The sequence below is a fragment of the Mirounga leonina genome, unplaced genomic scaffold (assembly GCF_011800145.1).
Source record: "Mirounga leonina isolate KUSES-001 unplaced genomic scaffold, KU_Mleo_1.0 Mir_150, whole genome shotgun sequence".
Classification (NCBI taxonomy): Eukaryota; Metazoa; Chordata; class Mammalia; order Carnivora; family Phocidae; genus Mirounga; species Mirounga leonina.
The window spans coordinates 32140480-32160748 of record NW_023270374.1 but is presented as its reverse complement, the minus strand read 5'-3'; the positions used below and the strand labels follow the sequence as shown (position 1 = coordinate 32160748).

The following is a 20269-nucleotide window of genomic DNA, read 5'->3' as shown; positions in this document are numbered from 1 at the left end:
AGGTACTACTAGTTAGTGATTCAGGCAGCCCCACATTCCAGATTTCTTAGATTAGGGTTCTTCCTGGTTCCTGGGATGCCCCAAACCACTTCTGGACCTCTAGAGCCAGGCTTTTATTGCTGTGGTGCTCAAAAGTCATATGAGAAAAAGTTCAGTGTCATCATGGGCGTTATGGTTGGTGTGGAGATGGGGGCTTAAATCTGGGTACAGTAAAATCAGTCATTCCAAATATTGGAATAGAACTTACTTTGTCAAATAACATATGCACATGGTTTAAAACATCAAATAATAATATAAGGGGGCATGTGATGAAATGCAGGACTGACCTGTCCTATCTCACACCAGCTTCCCTCTCTGGCCTTCAAGAGAACTACTTTTAACTTTCTGAGCTCTCTCTCTCTCTTTTTTTTTTATATTTCTATTTCTTGATTTATTGACTTCCTTCCAGAAAAAATGAAGACTTATTTTTATCCCCTCTCTTCCACTCCTCTTAGTATAGACACATCATTATTTTAGGTTCCTCTTTTAGTTTACTTTGTAATTTAATACGCCAGCATCTTTTATAACTTATTTTATCTACAAAGATAGTGTCTTTTTGACTCCACCCATCTGTGGAGTCAATAAATTAGGGTTCAGGATAGGGTTAGGTAGGGTTAAGACCATACTCTGGGAAGGATGCCTGGGTGGCTCAGTTGGTTAAGCATCTGCCTTTGGCTCAGGTCATGATCTCAGGGTCCTGGGATCGAGTCCCGCATCAGGCTCCTTGCTCAGCGGGGAGCCTGCTTCTCCATCTGCCTGCCACTTCCCCTACTTGTGTTCTCTCTCTCTCTCTCTGTCAAATAAATAAATAAAATCTTAAAAAAAAAAAAAAAAAAGACCATACTCTGGGGGCTGGCTGTTGACTGTTGTTACATGATTGTAAATGTTCTGTCGAAGCAACCTCTATTCTGTGTTTTCCTCATGTGTCACAGTTAATCCTGAGGTGACCTTCAATGTTTTATTTTGGATTTTACCATAATCTTTGCCCCCCCCCCCTTTTTTTATGTTTTACAGGTATAAGTATCTTCCTTCAATAGATGATAATGAAAATACAAAAGAAAGAGAAGCAGGTAAGTGACCACGTATCTAAGCGACTGCGCCTGGCGGACGCTCCCTGCTGCTCCTTCACCACGAACAGTTGCTGGCACTTAGGGCGTGTCTCTCAGCCTCTGTCATTGCCCTGCTGCTGGTTTTCCCCGTTCTCCACACGGTCACTGACAGTTCTGTTCTGAATGACCTAACTTGTACTTATGATCAGCTCAGCTCCATATAGGAATAAGTGTAATGAAAACTGTAAGTCAAAATATTACTCCCAATTAGCTGTGTGGAAGGGAAATCTTTCTTCCCCTGGAACAGCTTTCCGAGATGTGGTCAACTCTTTATAGTTTATGTATTTATCATTTTGGATGTTTGGTTACTTTAAAAGCATTCTCATTTAGAAAGTTCATACTCATAATGACCTGGGGAAGTTTCCTTCTAGACAAAATAGTGAACTAATTGGAAGGATGTGAACACCAACTATTTGGCATTTGATTTCTTGAAGGGGAGGAGAATTGATAAAAACATTTGGCCTGCGTGACCCATCCTGCCAGAATCTTTTCCTTGGTTGATACTTCTGTGTTCCAGGTGGCTCCATATTCCAAGGAACCCAGAGACCCCGACCAGTGTGGCTCAGGGAGGAGAGAAGGGGGACCTGCTTCCGTCTCTTGGAAACAGGCTATCTCTGATGGGCTGGTTTTCCTTTTACAGAATTGAATGAGTCCGGAAACTGGGGATATCTGAGCCACTGCCCTTCACTGAGACCCTATGCAAAGAGGTTGGGTGGGATCAGCCACTTTGCTCTCTGCTTCTAGGGAGCAGCACCTAGTCAGATACAGGGTGACCTAGGGATATGGTTACAAGGATTATTCTCTGTTCTGTCCTAGTGGATAGGTCCTTGTGAAACCAAAACAGATTGTTTTGGGAAATAATTGACTCATCTGCTGCCAATTCTTAACAGGAAGAGCCATGACTAAACACTCTCCCCACACTGATTTCTTTCTATCCTGGCTCTCTAGTGTCATCAGCTGGTAGACAAACACTACAGCGAATGCAGTTCCATCTGCCAGGAATTTATCCTGTGGAGATACTCAGACAAGTGTCAACTGGGTGAACAAAGGTTTTCACTGCTGCTTTGTTTATAGCAGCAAATATGGAAAGGAACCTATGTGTCCATCAAAAAGGGACTGTTTATATCATAGCATATCCACCTAGTGGAATATTAAAATCTCTGTTAAAAAGAACACATTACTGAAGAGAACCACAAGCCTTCAAAACTATCATCATTTATGATACATGGGCAGGTTTATATTTCTTAAAACATTCTGCATATTTAATGTTTTAAACATTCTTTAAGGTAAGCTTTTATTTTAGTAAAAACACTTTTTTTTTTTTTTTTTTTAAAGTAATCTCTACACCCAATGTGGGGCTTGAAAACTCACGACTCCTAGATCAAGAGTCTCATGCTTGACCAGCTAAGCCAGTCAGGTGCCCCTCTCACGAAGAAAACTCTTTACCAGAGTTACACCACTGTGAATTTACATTTCTTTCTCCTGAGATTTTACTGGTTCATATTAAGACCTTAGTCTGTCAGCCAGCTATCACACAGCCTCAGTGAGATGAGTTTTCGTTCAGACTGTAATATTGACCAGCAGGGTGGGGTTTCTCCTTAAAAGTTAGTATTAGCTATGGTAGGGGAGCAAGTTAATTAAGTGGAGTCACTTTCAGGAGGAGTTGATCCTGCTTCTCTTCCAGGTACAGGTCATAGACCATACTGATGACTGAACTGCAGGACATGAAAATAGAAACTTAAATTCATGCCACAGCAATCCGTAGGTACCAGGATTGAGCGTGTGTGTAGAGTTCATTGCCTGACAGAGATTTTGGTAGAATAGGATTGAAACTACCACATCACTGTGTAACTTTGGACAAGTTCAGCCTGTTTTTCTATCACTTGGATGGGAACAATCATACATTTTTCACGAGGTACTGGATTAAATGGGGTAGCTCATCGAGTACTTGGCATTCAGTGTGTCAGTGGCAAGGAAATCATCCAGTAGAATGAGAAAATTAACCACCAGACTTTGTCCTTTCCCTTACCGTGTTTCTAAGGTGTTAGAAGTAACAGCAAATAAAATGCCCACTCTTTAAAAACCCTCATTCCTATGAATTCATTTTTCCTCTTCTCAGGAGGAGGAAAACATGTAAAATGTGTTCTGATATTGAAAAATCCTCATTTCCTTGTCTAAAATTTTATCAAGGTAAATTAAACTGAGATGAAAGATTTACAAGTTAATCAGAACTTAGTAATAAATAATCATACTTCTTATTAACTAGAAAGGGCATACCAGGAATAGTGTGCCGAGGACAAAGGATTTAGAGATTGACTGTGTTGCCCAAAGAAGTGTTGCAAGACAAATAGACTTTAATAAAACATTTAGAAATGAGTCACTCGGGGCGCCTGGGTAGCTCAGTTGGTTAAGCGACTGCCCTCGGCTCAGGTCATGATCCTGGAGTCCCGGGATCGAGTCCCGCATCGGGCTCCCTGCTTGGCAGGGAGTCTGCTTCGTCCTCTGACCCTCCCCCCTCTCATGCTCTCTCTCTCTATCTCATTCTCTCTCTCAAATAAATAAATAAAATCTTTGAAAAAAAAAAAAAGAAATGAGTCACTCGGGCGCTTTTATCTATGTAAAAAAATAAACTTACTCTACTAAGAAATATATACATTGCAATCCCTAAGAAGACTAAGCAGTATTAGGCAGAAAAACATTTTGCTAGAGAAATAAAATGTGAGCTTTCGTTACTGAAAACCGTTGTAGCACCACTGATGTGTAGTACGGCTAGAACTACTTCGCACGGTGAAGATTTGTAGTTCATGTTAGTGGCAACAAACCCGTGGTAAAGAAGTACTGATTTTTATTCATCCCAGCTCCTTGCATGATGCTGAGAGAAGTACAAAATATGGTTAATATTATGTGATATATGATACAGATAAGAGGGTTTTTGGTGCACATATCCAATGCAGAGGAGAGTTCATGAGCACGAGTACAACAGGAGTAGGTAATACCGTGAGGAGGATTAAAACCAGGAGCCGTGACCAGGAGGTTAACCCAGACTTGCAGTAATTAGGAGAGAACCTTCTCTCCAAACCCCATGACCAAAAGTCAGATCAGTAGAGACCCATCATTCTGAGACCTCTAGAAAATGAAAAGGTGCGGCGGGAAGCGTTTTCTTCAGATACATGGTGGGAATCTCAAAGACCTTCGGATTATTAGACCCTGTTTGCTTTTCTAGAGTGAATATGGATATAATTTATTTACTAAATATTTGTTGAGTTTTCCCAGCTATTTTCCAGTTACTCATCAAAAAATATTTGAGGGTCTGCTTGGGGCCAGCTACAAAATTGACTGAAGTTAGGTTTTCTTTTCTTAAGAAAGTTCAGTCTGGTCACAAACAGGCGGTTACTATAGGGGGTGGCATAGGCCTCAAGAGTCAGGGCTCTGCACTGAGGGTGGAGGAGTGATGCTTTGGAACTGGAGAGTATGGAGGTTTGGGGCATGTCAGCCCCACCAAAGAATCTGAGAATGTTTTGTTTATTTTATTTATTTGTTTATTTGACAGAGAGGGAGAGAGAGAGCAAGCACAAGCAGGGGGAAAGGCAGGCAGAGAGAGAGGGCGAGGGAGAAGCAGGATCCCTGCTGAGCAGAGAGCCTGATGCATTACTCGATCCCAGGACCCTGAGATCATGACCCGAGCTGAAGGCAGAGGCTTAACTGACTGAGCCATCCAGGCGCCCCCTGAGAGTGTTTTAAAGAGATGGTGTCTTCTGGGTAGAGCCAGGTTTAGTTAGGTCGTTTCTGAGGATCCAGGAGGAAAGCTTGGGAGGGAAAAGAGTAGCAGTATATGGTTGGGTTTGGGAAGGTGAAGTATATGATAGTAAAGGAGAGTGGAAAGGCCTAGAGTGTGGAGTGCTAAATTTTGAGTGGTGACCAAAGATAAACTAAGATAAGAGGCATGGTGGATTGGGGTGCCTGGGTGGCTCAGTTGGGTAAGCATCTAATTCTTGACTTTGGCTCAGGCCATGGTCTCCAGGTCGTGAGATCGAGCCCTGAATTGGGCTCTGCGCTCAGTGCAGAGTCTGCTTGAGATTCTCTCTCCCTTTTCTTCTGACCCCCCCCAACCCCTGCTCGTACTCTCTCTCTAAATAAATAAAATCTTAAAAAAAAAAAAAATGAAGCATGGTGGATTTAGCTGGCCATCAGATTCCCAAATGAATTGGTTCCAGCTGTGCTGCACTGGGGGAAGGTGAGAACTCCCATCTCTAAGATGGTGTGTACCACCAATATAGATCACCAAATAATGACCCACAATTCAGAATAGTGAAAGAAGAATAGCAAAGTTGATCATATGGATGAATAAAATAATTCATTTTTTAGACTTTTCAGCATCACACTGCAGAGGGTCTTAAGAGTTAATACCAGTCAGACCTTCCATTTGGCAGTCATTGGAAGGCCTTTTCAACATGCCTAAAGAGGGAGTGTTAGTAAATTGCTTAGTAGAACCAAGATTTTAAACAGCCTCACCCTGGAGTCATGTTTCAAAAGGACTTAAAGTGGACCTTACCCAAATTCTCCCTCCTCCAAAGAAAGAAAAGAAATCTGAGCATTGAATACTTTTCTCTATCTTTTGACATACCCTGACAGATTTTTTTTGTTGTTGTCCTAATTCGTTCTGTGTTCTGAAACATACTTGAGAAACCTGAGCACAATGATGAGGATGGTAAAAGGACGCTGACTCATTTTATGTGAAGTATGATGGATGAAACTAGGATTATGTAGCCTAAAGAAGGGAAGGTTTAAAAGCATCCTGTGAAGAAAAGAAATTAAATGTATCTGTTGCTGGACCTGTGGATGTGAATGGTCACATGGGGAGCATTACTGGAGGGCAGGCAAGGTACTTATAAAGTATTGTTTTCTCTCTCCTTCTTACTCTTCCCTGTCTGCATCTAAATTTAATAATCTCCCTGCCCCTGGTTTTTGTTACTGCCTGGAATTAACAAGGTTTAGATTGACTTTGCAGATCTGGAGAAGTTAAATCTCTGAGACTCTTGAAATATCGTAAGAGAAAAGTGCCCCCCACTCCCTGGTTTTAAATGCAAAAATGTGATAATAGAGGTGGGGACTAAGAATGACAGATTCTAGGACTTTGGCAAGAAGGAGTTTGAAGTTTGCAAATCTGTCCACCACTCTTCAGTCTTAATTTACCAGGTTCTAAGCAGCATTTGATGCCTGTAATCATTCTGTCTTGAAGTGCTCTCATCTTCTGGCTTCTGTGATACCACACTTTCGTACTTTTTTCCCCACTACATCACTGACCTGAGTGCCCTTTCTCACCCTCTTCTGTAGGTTTTTCCTCTGGGGACCCTTAATATTAGTGCTTGTCAGGTTTTGGTCCTGTTCTTCCCTCTTTGTCCATTCTTCATGGGCAGTCTGATTCATTCTTGTAGAAATGTCTTTTGGTGGGGGTGCCTGGGTGGCTCAGACAGTTAAGTGTCTGCCTTGGGCTCAGGTCATAATCCCAGGGTTCTGGGATTGAGCCCCCGCATCAGGCTCGCTGCTAGGCAGGGAGTCTGCTTCTCCCTCTCCCTCTGTCCCTGCTCATGCTCTCTCTGTCTCTCTCCCTCTATCTCTCATAAATAAATAAACAAGCAAACAAATAAATTTTTTTTTAAAAAGGGGAAAGAAATGTCTTTTGGAAAGTATACCCGAGAGCCTCTTGGACACCTCTACCTGCATTATCCTTAGATGCCTTGAAACTGACCTCTCCTCCTCCTGGTGCCAACCGCCTGTGACTACATGAGGAGCCACATCAGGGTCAGAATGCTTGCTTTGTCATCCAGAGCACAGGACTCCTGGGTAAAGAGGGATTGAATATTCTAAATGGAGGAGGGAAAACTGAAGGGACACACACACAGTTGGCCATTGTTCCTGGGTCTTGCTCACCCAGCACAGCTTGCTTACCAAATGACTGAGCCCAGTACAATGGCAGTAAGGAAGGCGAGGAAATGTGGGTTTTCACCTTTAGTCTGTCCCATGGTCAGATAACTGTAGGAAATACTCTTTTCAGAAGAAAGTGAAGGTGAAAGAATAAGACAATCCTAATTTTAATTGGAAAATAACTTTTACCATCTGAAAACGTCTGCTTCGGGGGCACCTGAGTGGCTCAGTCGTTAAGCGTCTGCCTTCGGCTAAGGTCATGATCCCGGGGTCCTGGGATCGAGCCCCACATCAGGCTCCCTGCTCAGTGGGAAGCCTGCTTCTCCCTCTCCCACTCCCCCTGCTTGTGTTCCTGCTCTCGCTGTGTCTCTCTGTCAAATAAAGTCTTAAAAAAAAAGAAAACTTCTGCTTCACCTGAAAATGTCTGCAAATAGACATTTTCATTTATAGTTCATATTATTCATATTATTTCATTAATAGTAGCGGATCTTTCATTTTTATCCTGTGGACTTTAAAAAAAAGTCAGAAGGTCTCAAATTTAGATAAGCGATTCTACTCATTTTTATGTTGAGGTAATTTCTTGACATTAAGTAAGTCTAAACGTAGAACATTTTCATCTTCCTGCTGGAGAAAATGGAAGACTGTGAGGCAGACAGCAGGAGTAGCTGGGCCTTGCTTACCACTGGGTCAAAGATGCACTGCTGAAGCGCTTTGGGATGGAGGGCATGCAGGGGGGCCTTTCCGACCTGAGGGCAACAAGCACTCTCTTTGCCCAGCACTCAGTCAGATGTGATCACGGTGGTGGTGCCTCTCATATTCTGCCTTTGATTCCTGAATCATGGTAATTTGGAGGAATATGAATTGTCTGGCAAAAAAGCTTTTCCGGGGGCACCTGGATGGCTCAGTCGTTAAGTGTCTGCCTTCGGCTTAGATCATGATCCCAGGGTCCTGGGATCGAGCCCCGCATCGGGCTCCCTGCTCCACGGGAAGCCTGCTTCTCCCTCTCCCATTCCCCCTGCTTGTATTCCCTCTCTCACTGTGTCTCTCTCTGTCAAATAAATAAATAAAATCTTTAAAAAAATAAATAAATAAAAAAGCTTTTCCGGTTCATTATTAAAGTCTTTAAGATTTTTCTATTACATATATGTGAAAATATTTTTATTACAAGTATTGCAAAAGTAATATCCTTGATACTGAAAATGTAGATGTCTATGTAGAAAAACAACCAAATTTGCACAGCCTCAGATGATGACTGCTAACTTCTTGTCGATTTTCTTCCATTCTTTCTTCTATACACAGGAATTTGTTGTCATTTTTGTTTACATGTACACTTTTATAGACTTTTTTCTGTTTTTCAAGTTAAAAATACTCATTTCATTCAATAACCGTATGATTTGAGTTTTACCATAAGCCACAAAGATTGGGGAATACCTCAGTCACTGCCTTGTGAAGCTTACATTCTAGTCATGGGAGACAGATGGAAACAAATAATAACTTTCAGAAAGTTATAAAGAAAGAAGTGAATGTTACCCACAGTCCTATCACCCAGACATAATGATGGTTAACATCTGGTGTGTGTCCTAAATTTATTTTTAAAAGCTAGTGTTGAAAAACAGATTTTTAAAAAACAAAAATAAGATTAGATCATAGATTTTTTTTTTTCCACTTTCCAACATGTTGTGGACTTTTTTTTTATGTTAACTAAAGCTTTGTAATTAATAATAATATAATGTAATACAATACAATAACAATGGCTGCATAATACTGTTCCATATAATGGATGTGCTGTTTATTTAAACATTTTACTAAAGGTTGACAAATAGGTTATTTATAGGTTTTTTCTCCTCTATTAGAAATTATGTATCAGATATTCTAAGCCTTTGGAGAACCTGAATGTTTCCTTAATTTCTGTTGTAAAAGAGAAATCGCTCGGTTTAAAAGCATATCCATAATTAAAATTTTGGTATTGTTGCTATACTCCCCTGCAAAAGGCTTTTTAATAGTTGATGGAGCTGTCAGCAGTGTCTGAGAGGACCATTTTCGATCTATCCTTATATTGGATTTTTAAAAATTGAGATATAATTCACATTCTGTAAATTCTCTTATATTTTTAAGTTGTGCAATTCAGTGGTTTTTAGTGTAGTCACAAGATTGTATAAAGATCACCACTATTTGATTCCAGAACATTTTCACCACCCCCAAAAGAAACTATATGCCCATTAGCAGGCACTCTTCCTTTCCTCTTCCCTCAGGCCCTGGCAACACTAATTTACTTCTTGTCTCTATGGATATGCCAATTCCGGGCATTTCCTATAAATGGAATTATACAATGTGTAGTCTTTAGTATTTGGCTTCTTTCACTTAGCATAATGTTTTCAAGGTCTATCCATGTTGTACCATGGGTGATTTTCTTAATTAGAGTCTGTTTTGACTTTCAAATACTTTCCTTGGACCTTTGGGAACCATTGACCTAGGCCATCATCTCTCCATTAGTTCTCAAATCCTCTACAACTGACCCAGATCCAGTTTATCTGGATTCATATCTTCAAGTGTCTTTTCTGGGAATATCATAGGTTGCTAATTTTGAGTCAAAGAAGTGGGTTTTATTGCTAACAGTGAGGTTTATGAGCTAGTGTTGTTGAGTGTTTTTTTTATCAGTTGGCCTCTCTAGTTCATCCTGTGTTCTAGGTGCTCGTCTCTTTTTAGTAAATTGTCAATATAATGTAAAATATTGCTGGTATTGTGGTCCATCATCGCCATTCTGTTCCCTTCAGGGCCATTTTCAAAGTGGTGATTTACTGTCCTTGGTAGAGGCTGCAAACAGTCTATTGAGGCTCTTTGCCTCTTCTCCACTGACCTTGAGACACATGGAAGAAATATTTTTTGTCAAATTTTTTAATCATCAGATATCTTTTCCAAGCCCCCCAACAAGATGCCTTAAAAATAAAAACATTTCTGGTGGGTTATTGACTTTGGGGATTTAATTTTATTTTTTCAATACTAGTATCTTCCTCTTGGGATACTTCTCCCTTTTTTTTTTTTTTTTAAAGATTTTATTTATTTATTTGAGAGAGAGAGAATGAGAGACAGAGAGCACGAGAGGGAAGAGGGCAGAGGGAGCAGCAGACCCCCTGCTGAGCAGGGAGCCCGATGCGGGACTTGATCCCGGGACTCCAGGATCATGACCTGAGCCGAAGGCAGTCGCTTAACCAACTGAGCCACCCAGGCGCCCCGTACTTCTCCCTTTTTAACATTGACTAATTGTGCTGCATTTCTTGAGGTTCCCTTCTTCCTGTAGGATGTCCCCGCTCTGCCACTCCTTAGGAATATAATCTTTTTTAAAAAATATTTTATTAATATGCCAGAGAGAGAGCGAGAGCACAGGCAGGGGGAGCGGCAGGCAGAGGGAGAAGCCTGATGTGGGATCCTGATGGGGGACTCCATCCCAGGACCCTGAGATATGACCTGAGCCAAAGGCAGATGCCTAACTGACTGAGCCACCCAGGCATCCCAACCTTTTTTTTTTTTTTTTAAAGATTTTATTTAATTATTGGAGAAATCACAAGCAGGGAGGGGAAGAGGGGCAGAGGCAGAAGGAGAATTAGACTCCCCACTGAGCAGGGAGCTTGACTTGGGGCTCAATGCAGGGCTTGATCCCAGGACCCTGAGATCATGACCTGAGCCAAAGGCAGACCTTAACTGAGCCACCCAGGCACCCCAGAATAAAACCTTTTGATAAGTTGCTTCATCACTGTGACCTGGCTATCTTATCTGTAAAATGGGGGGTAGAGCAGATAACTGTTTGTGATTCCTCAGAGTAGAATTGCTGGGATGTCAGGTAGTTACATGTTTACATTTATAAAGAACTACCTAACTTTTTCCCAAAATGGTTGTATAGGCCAAGTCCATTTAACATTTCTAACCAAGTCCAATCATGCTGGTCTGGTGGCCAAGCAATTGTTATGGTTTCCTGGGATGTATGTCATAAAGTGCTCAGTGAAGCAAGCACTAGCTTTTGGCCAGAAGGTCCAGATCCAAGTTCCTCCACTCACTAGGGGTATGTCTGTGGGTACATCACCTAACATCAGTAATCTTCTGTTTCTTCATATACAAAATAGGTGTCTTTACACTAACCTTTCAGGATTGTTGTAAAGATTAGAGATAACAAGAAGCATGCTTTGCATAATTTTGAGTATATCCATATGATATATGTCCAATAAATGTTAGCTGTTGCTATTGTTACTGCCTAGTGATTGCATATCCAGTTTCTACCACCTGCCTTCATCTGCCTCCACTTTGGAGGGCCCTAGCCTTCAAAAGATAGACCTTGAAATAAGGTATGAGTTAAAAAGAGGGTCCCACTTTTATCTACAGAGAGCTGCCTTGGTGGAATTAGGTCTTGAATATGTTGTCTTTGAAAGCCTCTTTAATAAACTAACTTGTATCTCTTGCTTTTTTAGTGTGTCCACCCTTGCATGCTAAGCAAAAACTTGTCTCCTGAGGGTCAAGTGTCCCTTGCACAGAATTCATTAATATCCCAGGGATGGCTGTGTACTCTCGGGTTCTGAGCTTCACCGGGGTACCTATTACTGCTCTCTTGGGTTTCTTGTTGCCTTGTTTTTTCTTTCTCTCTTCTTTTTTTCTTTTTATTGTGGTAAAAGGTGTAGCATAAAATTGACTCTCTCAACCACTTTCTTGTATTTGATTTTAAATTCCTTTTTAGTTTGCTTAGCTTCTCCTTTTCCTAAGCCATCCTTAAGTACTAAATCAGCAGTGAGGTAGTCAAACTGAATTGTTTTCCTTTCTTTCCCTTTTTCTTTCTTTCTTTCTCTTTCTCTTTCTTTTCTTTCTTTTTCTTCCTTCTTTCCTTCCTTCCTCCTTTTCTTTTCTTTTCTTTTCTTTCTAATAGTGAGTGCTGCCAGAATGACCAATTCTTTCTGGACTTAGGCTTGTTTATGACACTGGACTTTATTTATGATAAAGATCAAAAAAAATCCTTCTTTTCTTTCATCTTTTTCTCCTGGGATTCTCAGTGTTACATTTGGGAGTATTGGACTAGGGAAGGGAGCTGGGAAACACAGAAGGGGAAGCATGCAGCTGAATTTTGCACTCCATCACTCCCAGGGTGGGCCAGGAAGTCTGAGCACAGATTGGGTAACCAGAACACTGGAAGGAAGCCACGCCACCTAGGCAAGTGTCTGTGCCCTTTAGCACACACCAAGCCTCTTGTTAGGGGAGCAGACTAGTCACAAATGGTGCTGTTCCTAAGCCATCATGCAAAGATGATTGTAGCCGACTTCCTGGAAAGCCTGCTTGTCCCTCCCAGGCTCTCCTTAAATTATTTCTTTGTTCCCAACCCAGGAGAGTATGCTGTTGCCTGAAACCAGCACCCACGTTATTGGATTATTGCCAACCTTAGCTTGGTTATGAAATGACAGATGTATTCTGTGATACCAGACCTGAAAGTCTGAGATGTGACTTCTGCTTCCAAAGGGATGTTTCCTGAAAGTGGTCACCTTGGGAAGCAGCACCTTTATTTAATGGTGCTCAAAAACAGCTTCAGAACTTCCTTTTTAGGAAGATGTCTTTAGCTTCTGTGACACATTTTCTTCTAATGGCATCTGTCACAATAAAGCTTTCTCTTATATGGGCAGGGTTTTTTGTTGTTGTTGTTTTGTTTTGTTTTTGCAAGTGGCCAAAGGTTATTTGGTGCTGTGTCTGGGGGCTTAGATGATCATACAGAGGACCACCACTTTTAGTTAAAAATAAAAGATGTAGTTTTGAATGATCCAAGTTTTCTTGTTGAAAACCAAACCAGCTGAATGTTGATGCAGCTTGAGGATATGTGAGAGCAAAGATTTGGGGAAATCAACACCATGCTGAGTTTGCCCCCGCGTCCTTGCCATCCAGGGATACCACTTTTATTTATGAGCACACTTGAGCAGAACTTTCGTGTCCTTGCATGAGATATGCCATTCTGGGTCAGAACAGTGTGCCTAGGATCTAAAAGTATCTTGTGGGACATCATTGTTGTTGCCTGTTCTAGACGTGGGACTTCTAAGGTGTTTCAGATTTTGGCACATAACATGGAAATCCTTTAGAGTGGTAGGGTTTGTTTGTTTTTTTTTAAACATATGAATTTTTTATATGCTAACAGTGGCTTGGTGCGGGTCCGCAAAGGCAAACAAATAAAGTGTGTCCCGGTTGCCACTGTCTCCCTAAGACCTAGCCCATGAAGAACTAACACACGGTAGGAAATCAGTAAATGTTGAACACATCCGTGCATTCAGACGTCATAGCACTCTCTAGAATGAAGCATGCAATGGAAAAGTAATATGCTTGTTTCTCTCTCTTTTACAGTTGTCAAATTTAAAAGTTCTGAATCACTCCCCAATGTCTGATGCCTCTGTCAATTTTGACTACAAATCCCCCTCCCCGTTTGACCACAGCACTGATCAGGAAGAGAAAATTGAAGATGTTGCCAGTCACTGTCTGCCTCAGGAGGCCCTGTATGCTGCTGAGGAGGAAGCTGAGACCCTTTTTCCTAGGAAAATGACATCCCATAATGGAATGGAGGACAGTGGAGGGGGAGGCACTGGAGTAAAGAAGAAAAGGAAGAAAAAGGATCCAGGGGAGCAAGAGGGTACAGCAAAGGGAAGCAAGGACAGGGAGCCCAAGCCAAAGAGGAAGCGAGAACCTAGAGAGCCAAAGGAACCCAGGAAGGCCAAGGAGCCCAAGAGGGCCAAGGAGCCCAAGGAGCCTAAGCAGAAGGATGGAGCCAAGAAAGCGCGGAAGCCCCGGGAGGCCTCGGGCACCAAAGAGGCCAAAGAGAAGAGGAGCAGCGCCGACTCTGTAGCCAGGACGAAGTCCAAGAAGGCCAGGTGCGTCTCTTCCCCGCCCCGCCCCCCGCCCCCCGCACACTTGGTTCTGCCTACACAGAATGGTTTGCCTTTGGCCTTACTCCAGCCCCTGGACATAACTCTACTTCTTTCATCCAAAATGAACCACTTTCTCACCTCCTGATGAGGGAAAGATAACCTCAATACTGGCCCTCCCACTTCTTACCATTCCTTTTGGATTAAGAAGAATTAAAATACATTCGCACGCACAGGGTGTAAGGGAAGGGACGTCAGAGGGTGACCCAGGGAGGTTTGGGGGACAGCAGCAGTGTGGAGTGGCAGAGGGGCAGCTGTCAGGATGATGCCCGGTCCCGGGAGTCAGTGCGCGGGCAGTCTGGGAGAGCCGTGGGTCTGCGCACACCGAAGAGGACTGCCCAGCTTCCCTCGGCCACGAGCTCTCTAGTGTGGGGTCACTCCTTGTCTGTTTCTCTCATCCAGCCTCTGACACAGTGCCGGACACATCAGTAGTGCTCAGGAAGGGATACGTAAATGAGACCAGTAGAGACCACAGTAGAGAGCTTGGAGGGCATGGGTACAGATTCACCACAGAGTGGGTGGCATTAAGGGTCCTGGCTAGAGATCCTATCAGCATCCACATGTACTCTTCATTCAGGAAACTCCGTATTTGTCATCGTGTACAAATGGAATGTTTCTCATTTTGTCTCTTCCTAAATTCTTTGTACAGAACATTTAAACTTTCTGAGGAAATGCAAAGAAAAAAATACATAACCTCTATATAGTTAAAAGGAACTCAAGGAATTTAAGTTTCTAAAACCTCAGTGCAGAATGTAGAGCAGGAGCACCCATAAAACGCAGAGATTGATGTGAGTGCTCACATAAAGTAATGAGATTGTCAGACCAGGCATGGAGGAAGTAAGTTTTAAAGAGAAGAAAGCATTTTGGATGGTTTATGCTATGACTCAGAATTTACTATATAGTTCGTTCATTTTCAAAAGGATTTTGTTGGGACCAGATGGATAATTTCATAATCCAAGTTAAAACTGCCTTAAAATATTCATTCCCTTCTGCCTGGCAGGGTATTTCATCTTTTGTCTATCATAGAGGCTTGGGGTGTGGGGTGATCCTAGGAATGTAGTTTACAGACAGTGTACCTAAAGTATCCTATAGAAGGTCAAGAGTGGTAGATAAAAATCAGGATTCTCACTAAAAAGAAACTTAGGGGCTCTGTTTCTTAGTGAACCTAGTGAGCATACTAGGTGACGTAGCAGAGTGAGTGTCTGCCTTCTGCTATAACTTTCATCTCCAAGTTACTTTGGAGAAGCTTAAGTGGTTCTTCAGGGTAATAACACATGTGAGGGAGAACCAGATGTGAGCTAGTGGGGTGACTTTCAGAAAACAAAGAGGAATCTCCGAGGATAGTGTTTTAGAATTAGGGTGATTGGAGGAGAGTTTTCACAGCTCTACTAAGGCTTTTGGTTTGTTTGTAGAAGGTATTAGAAAGCCATAGGTATCTGAGCTCACTAGGATTAGGCTCTGGCGCTTACCTGCTTAAAGCATTTCACATTTACTTTGTGTGAGCTATGAAACAAGGAGATGAGCATACAGACGTTGCCCTAAGTTCCATATGGGGGCCACGAGGAGGCATTTCACAAAACAACTTTAGCTGTCCTGTATATGTGTAGCAATACTAAGGGAACCTGTCTGTGATCTGAGTAGGCTGTATACAATGTAAGTGAGCCGGAGAAGTGCTTGGTAGTGTTTTCAAGTGCTGCTAACTTCTGGCAGCAGAAGACACCCTTTGAGAGGATACTGGCAGAGCTGGTTATCTCTTCAGGATGGTGGGCAAGTTCCGCGAGCTTTCTCTCTTGATTTTGGGGCTATGTAAAATGGACTTGTAACATGATAGAATTCTGTGTAGCTTGGTAGGGTTTTGCACTGGTGAGCTTTTCATTTCTTGTCCTTTATATATTTAGTAAATTGCTTTGGTTCCTTTAATTAAAGATCCCACTGGTCAACAGAAGCAGTTTTAGTTATGAAAGGACATTAATTGAAAAAAAAATGTTGGCAATTGAGGTGTGTGCTCCTTGATTTACTGTCTTGCAGATTGGCTCAAGTACATGTTTTGATGAGAGTAGTTACTGATCAGACCTGGATATTGGTAGTTGCAGATCATTCACTGAGCACTTGGATTATCGTGAGAGCTCCATAATTGATTTAAGGCTTCCAGTCTTTTCCACCTTCGGTCCATCTTGTCAGCTTCCACTGGTGAATCTTTCGGAAGCACCGTTATTATCTTATTTCTATTTGTAGTTGGAAAAGGTGGTGAATCAAATGCCTTCATCCTCTCCTCCTCCCAGATCAGTTTGGAAATAGTCAACAGAGATGGAGGTGCAGTGATCAGCTTTATTATAAACTGGGCTTGAAGAACCTCCACCAGCTTGTGGCTGGAATTGGGCTGCTTGTTACTCCCTCAGTTGAGTTTACCCCCCCAGAACTGCAGGCACTGAAGCCTGGAGCACACGTGGGGCCATGTCTGCTCTGTTCCTTTTCCCAGTCTCTCCAGTCTGATAGGTCCCTGATTAGATGTGGGAGGAGTTTGAAGAAGGGCTGAAAATCTGTCGCCAGTATTATTCCCTCCTTGGGAGTAAAACAGCGGGGATCGGGAAATGAGATTTCTTCTAACAGTTTATGCCTGTTGTGAAACTTATGATTGTTCCTTCTGCTTCCAAGACAAAGTCCAGACTCCTTTCTGTTATTTATACACTTTGGGGTCTGACCCTTCCCCTACTTCCAGTCTGACAATAGACCTCACCAGCTAGACTGATGTCACTGGCCCTTAAAGACACTTGACTTGTTTCTCCTGGATTGCTCTTGCTCTTCCTCCCAACATGATGCCCTTGTCCTTTTCCTAGGATCCCAAGTCCTTTCCATTTCCAGATCTGAGTGCAAGTCCCAGTTCTCCATAGAGCTTCTCCAAACCAGTGTGCTGGTGTGTCCCCTCTTCCATAGCACTTGGAGCCTTGCTCTGCATTGTAAATCAGAGATTTTTTCCCTGGAAAGACTGAAGCAGAGCTAGTCTGACTTGTACTGTAGCCAGGAAGAGGGAGACCCACTGAGAAGTGACTTGTGTACAGGGGTGTGTCGTAAACTCAGACCTCCTGATCCCCAGTCTTGTACATTTCCCTCTGCAGAAGGTGCCTTTAGTCATAAACTGTCATTGTCATGTGTGTATGACTTGTCTCGTCAACATCAGTTAAGTGCCTGAGGTCGGGACCACTATGCTTTGTGTCTTTAATGCTGTTGGGGATCAGTCACCAGAGAGGTTTGTCAGGTCGTTTGACACATTAAGAGTGTTTCTGTATTTATACATTATAATATATAATTTATATACTTTACATATTTATATATAATTTATGTATTTATATACTATGTATTTGTATATTATATCATATGTATGTAATTTGTTTTCCTAGAACAAATGGGTAGAGCTCGTCTCCCTGAAAATAAAACCCATATAAGATATAATAACTCCCATTATTTTTTTCCATTGTTAAATAATAATAGGTGGTGTCTCAGTTTTAACTAAAGAAATGAACATTTTTTTTTAAAGATTTTTATTTATTTATTTATTTATTTGAGAGAGAGAGAATGAGAGACAGAGAGCACGAGAGGGAAGAGGGCAGAGGGAGAAGTAGACCCCCTGCTGAGCAGGGAGCCCGATGTGGGACTCGATCCTGGGACTCCAGGATCATGACCTGAGCCGAAGGCAGTTGCTTAACCAACTGAGCCACCTAAGCGCCCAGAAATGAACTTTTTTTTTTTAAGATTTTATTTATTTATTTGACGGAGAGAGACAGTGAGAGCGGGAACACAAGCAGGGGGAGTGGGAGAGGGAGAAGCAGGCTTCCCGCGGAGCAGGGAGCCTGATGCGGGGCTCAATCCCAGGACCCTAGGATCATGACCTGAGCCGAAGGCAGACGCTTAATGACTGAGCCACCCAGGCGCCCCTAAAGAAATGAACATTTTAAAAATAACTTGTCAGGCGCCTGGGTGGCTCAGTTGGTTAAGCGACTGCCTTTGGCTCAGGTCATGATCCTGGAGTCCCGGGATTGAGTCCTGCATCGGGCTCCCTGCTCAGCAGGGGGTCTACTTCTCCCTCTGACACTCCCCCATCTCATGCTCTCTCTCTCTCTCTCATTCTCTCTCTCAAATAAATAAAATCTTTAAAAAAATAAAAATAAATAAAAATAAAAATAACTTGTCTAAGGCACAGAACTAACGGGCAGCGCTGTTGGGATTGGACTCCGGGCTCCCACTTTCTTCTCCCACAGCTTTGCACTTGTTTGTGCCTCACTAGGGAATGTTGGGAATGGAAAGTGGTGGGGAGATTCCAGTGTTGGAGAAATTGTTTTTTTACTTGTAGGAAGTGGCCCTTCTTCTGTAGAATTTCAGTTTGCACACTGCACAGTGTCCTCTAATCCTCTAAAGACTGTAAGGTGGCTCCAGCTTTTTCCTGTGCTGCTTCTCTAAGCAGATAAGCGAACACGTCTCTTCTTCTAAACAGGCGACTGAGCCTAACAGATTTTCCTTTTCAAGGATGACATCAGTAATGATGAATATTCATTTACTGCATAAGGGATGAAAGTCCAAAATGCCCACGTAAGAAAGGCGAGAAGATTTTTTTTTTTTAAACTATCATCTCTTCCTTTCCCTTCAAATTATCTTGGAGCTTAATTCACTTCCTTATTGTCTAAAACTTAGCAAGAAAGCTCTTCCAGGAAGCCAAGTTAGGCTGTCATCTCCCTGACTCTGATATGTAAATTTCACTTAGTATAGATTAATTGCTTTTGTAGTTTTTTAATTATAGTACCTTTTCCCAAAGAGGAAGGGGCCCCTGGCATAAGAAGACATACAGACAAAGATACACATGCGCATGTATATCCAAACATATACACAGACCTATCCATATGTAGATACACAGGGCCTGTATGGCTGCAGCAAGGGGGTCAGAAAGGTAAGCAGGTGTCAAGTCCGATCCTGGGGGGCCATATAATGTTGATAAGGCTTTGGGAAAATGCTTTGGTATTAGGAAAGCACCTTGGCACTTCATTAGGGAGGCCAAAGGAATTTTTCATTAAGGAACCTTAAAAGATGTAATGGATTCTGTCCTCAACAACAGTTTTAGGATCAAATGCTTCTATGTGCCTATGAATTTCATATTTTTATTTCTTGAAATAGCATTTAGTAAGTGTTAGCTTCATGGCATTAAAGCATGGTTTGGTGAGCAGGAAAGATGACCCATTCCAGTGTGTGTGAGGCCATCTGGTGTTCTTACTCCACATCTAGGGAGGAGTGCCTGAGGAGTGGGTTGATGGCCTTTTAGGCTGCGCTCTCTTAAATCAGGAGTTGAGCATTTTGATTGAGCTGGAGGTTGTTTTTTGTAAGCCAGGGTCTTGAGTGTTGGTGTTCATTTTGTTGAAGGCAGAGCATAAGCTTTGGCATTTCCACACATGTCAGAGTGGTTTATATTCTCTCTCTTGAAAGTCAAGAAACTGATTGGTTGGGGGCACCTGGGTGGCTCAGTCAGTTAAGCATCTACCTTCGGCTCAGGTCATGGTCCCAGGGTCCTGGGATTGAGCCCCTTGTTGGGCTCCCTGCTCGGTGGGGAGTCTGGGGAGTCTGGTTCTCCTCCATCTGCCTCTCCAAGAGAGAGCTCATGCTCTCTCTTGCTCTCTCTCAAATAAACAAATAAAATCTTAAAAAAAAAAGAAAAAAGAAAGAAAGAAACTGATCAGTGAACGTAGCCTAAGTGGAGGAACATCTGCTTGGATCTCTGATGCTCAGACTTTGCTGTGCCTAAGGAATCACCTGGACAGCTTGTTAGAAAAGTAGATTCCAGACTACATCCCCAGAGAGGGTGATTTATTAGGTCTGAGGTAGACCCAGGAATCTGCAAATTCAAAAGCTTGCCAGGTAATTAAAGTATACTTGGTTCTTAGACCATCCTTTGAGAAACAGATAAAAGATCACTGGGAAAATGGAGCATATTTACATTTTTATATTTAACATCCAAATAGAGGAAAAGAGATGAATGGTGTGGTGAGCCCTATGAAGTAATAAATATGTATTGGTTTCTGCCCTGGTTCCTGGCACAGAGCTCCTGAAACCCTTGTACGTTCCTGAGTGATGAGAATACCAGTCTCATCTCTTATTCTAATATTTGGTCTTTGACCCGTCCTTGACACAGTACTCCTGAAACCGTCTGGAGCTGGGCTTAGGCTCCAGAGTGTGTTGGCATTCTTTCTGTTGGGGGATTTGTTTTTATATTCTGACCAA

At 42.3% G+C, this 20269-nt stretch overlaps 1 protein-coding gene across 5 annotated transcripts in view; it reads left to right on the top strand.

Annotated features, from left to right (window-relative positions):
* Nucleotides 1-20269, top strand: part of CHD6 (chromodomain helicase DNA binding protein 6) — a 195950-nt gene that overhangs the window by 50857 nt on the left and 124824 nt on the right. For 2 of the 5 annotated variants that reach the window (XM_035006338.1, XM_035006334.1), the window contains exons 1-2: nucleotides 6813-6992; nucleotides 13434-13954. In XM_035006338.1, coding sequence (XP_034862229.1) covers nucleotides 6933-6992; nucleotides 13434-13954 — 581 coding nt within the window. In that variant the 5' untranslated portion in view covers nucleotides 6813-6932. Of the gene's footprint in view, nucleotides 1-868; nucleotides 1110-5432; nucleotides 6031-6812; nucleotides 6993-13433; nucleotides 13955-20269 lie in introns of those variants that run through there. The other 3 variants (XM_035006336.1, XM_035006335.1, XM_035006337.1) reach the window with 3 other exon arrangements.